The 2,865-nt window shown below is 54.3% G+C and overlaps 1 protein-coding gene across 1 annotated transcript; it reads right to left on the bottom strand.

Moving 5' to 3' along the window:
* Window positions 1-796: 796 nt before the first annotated feature.
* On the bottom strand, window positions 797-2,276 carry KCNE5 (potassium voltage-gated channel subfamily E regulatory subunit 5). The gene has a single exon (XM_046673552.1). It carries the CDS (start codon window positions 2,138-2,140, stop codon window positions 1,712-1,714), a length of 429 nt encoding a protein of 142 aa, XP_046529508.1. The 5' UTR covers window positions 2,141-2,276; the 3' UTR covers window positions 797-1,711.
* Window positions 2,277-2,865: the final 589 nt, after the last annotated feature.

The raw sequence follows: 2,865 nt of genomic DNA, 5'->3' as shown, positions 1-2,865 counted from the left end.
GTAAGTTCATTTAACTTATTAATAGCTCCAGTAAAATACCAGATGGGCTACAAGGTCAAAGCCAATGCCTTGAATGAAGCTTGTGTAATATCAATGCATTAAAGTGACCCATAATATCTTTGTCCTGCTATTACTGAGAAACCAGCTGGCATTAAGCAAGTTGACTTAATGATAAGAGGTGATTTTATGTGTGTTTGATGAACCCAAATAGCCATCATCAGGTATGAGCATTTAAGCCCTAAGTAGGCAAGTTTCTCATGACCTTCTTGAGACGAGGAGAATAAACATACACCTCTAACTTTACCCATCATTGGTTAAGACTGTTTAATTCAAGCGCTTTCCCTCTGACTTAAGATTTACACTATTTTATGGCTTTTTCTCTTTAATAAGCCACTTCTTTGAGAGAGTTACAAAGGTGGCTTCTACAAATTAACTTTGATAATAGCTAATAGTGATGGGTATGAGAGGGGTTTTTTGTGTGTATCCTGAAAAACAGCAAAATGAAAGTGGGGAATCCTCATTTAGCATTGTGATATTTGGAAGTGCTTCAGAATTAAGGGAAAAGAAGAGAAGGAACAAAGCAGTCATAACTTTTGAAACACTTGAAAAAACAACACATTTAGCCATATAAACATTTTCTTCACCCACAATGACATCTACTGCATTGGAACTGGATATACAGATATCACAACAACCCAACTCCTGAATCGAAACAGCATTTCCAAAAGCAAAAAGGATTCCTTCTCTATATAGTCCTGGGTCTCAAGGCTGGGATCTTTGAGAAAAGAGTCTTAGGTTATTGTTTAAACAACCTTTATTACCTGCCTCTGACATTCCCCAGGTTACAGAGGAGGGGACATCTAAGCCTCACGTTCCATGGATGAAGCAGACAGCTGCCATAACAACTGAATCAACATAGGAGAGGCATTTGGAAGTATTGGGGTGACGCACCCAGCAATGTTTACCCATGGCAGAAGATGGCAAAGCTACTAAAAATCAGGCAAGTTACCTTTGGGATGACAAGTGGATGCAAGAAAACCATACAGAAGGGGTCATAGGTCTTCCCTCCTCTTTGAGTCCCCCGCCCCTTTCAGTCCCCATTAAGTCCATTCTATCCCACAGACTGGTCCTAGTGTCCTGCTAGCTCCCTTCTGAAAGAGGAAGGGAGGGAGGGAGGGAGGGAAAAGATGTCTGAGGTCTCTTCATTTCCTTTGTCTCTGTCCCTAAGGCGACAGGAAGCTGGAGTTGCTGCAGCCAGCCTGGCAGTGATGGCAAGCCCGTTGGCTCTGTAGAGTGAGCAGTCCCTGGCAGTCCCTGGAGCAGCTGCCAGTTAGACGGCCCAGAGTTCTGATAGACTTCATTGCTTCAGTTCATTGCCAAGTGTTCGACGTGTTGGATTCAGTTCCCAGAGGGCTGGAGCGTCGTGCCAGGGCTGTCTGCAGACAAGAGAGCAGAAGCAGTTTAGTGCAGTTGGATGTGTGGGATGGGTGTGGAGGCATGGGGGAAGAGGAGGGAGAGGAGGGAGAAAGTGGCCAGGACGTGTGGTGCTTCTTCGAGAGCCTTGGAAGGTCTCCTGGCCTCTCATCATTGTCTGGGCCTCAGGTGAGGCAAACCCTGGAAGGGGAGGAAAGGAAAGGGCGGGCGCCACGCCCAGGGACAAGCGAGATGAGGAGGGCGCGAGCGAGCGAGCAAGCAAGCTGGGGCTGTGGTTCTAAACCCCGACGGTGCCTGGGGTGAGGGCGGGCAGCCCCCCAGGGGCGAGGCGGCGGCCCTCGGCCGGCGAGCCGGCGGCAGTCTCGGCGTCGGTGGCGGCCGCTGCGCCACCCGCGGCCCACTCGTGCTCGGTGCAGGCCTGGGAAGGCTCGTCCTTGGCCTCGATGAGTTTGCGGGAGCGGGTGTAGGCCAGGATGAGGCCACCGGCCAGGCAGGCGTAGAAGATCATGATGAGCAGGATGTAGAGATAGGCGTCGTCGCCCTTGGCGCTGGTCACTTCGCGGCCCACGAAAGGATCAGGCACGACCCCCATGCCCATGCTCGGGCCGGGGCCGGGGTCCAGGCCGCTGGCGTTGCCCCGGTGGTGCAGCTCTAGCAGCAGGCGGCTCAGGAGGGTTCGCAGCCGCTGGCTCTCGCTGCAGTTCATGGCTGTCGGGGAGTGACACGGCGGCTCCAGGACGCTGCTGACCTTTCCCCCTGAGCGAGGGGAAGCAAGTGAGCGTTGGCGGCGGCACCCAGCTCTCGGGCGGGAAGCGCAGTGGCTGGGGGCGCCCGCCGCCCGGGCCTCCTTATCCCCTCATCCACGCCCCTCCTCCCCTTCCCCATCACGCCCCCTCCGGCCCGAGGCCGCCACTTCCCAGGCTCCGGCTGTCTCGCTGCTCTGGGCAAAGGGGACAGCTGGTGGGGGGAGGAGAAGGGGACAAGGGAGGGGGCGAGGCCGAGAGAGGGGCGGAGGGAGCGGGGGCGCGGAATGCGCGAGGCCCCAGGCAGCAGAGGCTGGCAGGGTAGCTTGCTGGGGCCAAGCCTGGACCCTGGGCTGCGGAAGAGAATTCCTTCCAAGTTCTGGCGACCTGCCCTGCAGGCGGAGCTTTGGCCCAGATACAGCATCTGGTCCCCCAAGGCAGGCCCTGTCCCGGGGTTCCGTCAGCTCTTCAGTAACGAAGCAGCCAAGACCGCTTGTCCACATCTCATGGCAGTTATTCTCATGAACAAGGACCCTGGCCTCTCTTTCTAGCCCTCATTCCTTCCCCTGCCCAAGAAGAGCATCTTACTCAGAAGATGCTCAGGCAAAATTTGGTGACTGAATGGTCCGGCACTTGCAAGAAGACCAAAGCAGAGTAGGACTCTCTGGTCTTCCAAAAAGTTTTCTGA

The sequence above is a fragment of the Equus quagga genome, chromosome 10 (genome assembly GCF_021613505.1).
Source record: "Equus quagga isolate Etosha38 chromosome 10, UCLA_HA_Equagga_1.0, whole genome shotgun sequence".
In the NCBI taxonomy this organism is placed as follows: Eukaryota; Metazoa; Chordata; class Mammalia; order Perissodactyla; family Equidae; genus Equus; species Equus quagga.
The sequence above is the reverse complement of the archived record's forward strand: the minus strand, read 5'-3'. Positions and strand labels throughout refer to the sequence as shown.

Coding starts and splice junctions, on each gene's coding strand:
- KCNE5 (XM_046673552.1), bottom strand. CDS start 2,140: ATGAACTGCAGCGAGAGCCAGCGGCTGCGAACCCTCCTGAGCCGCCTG.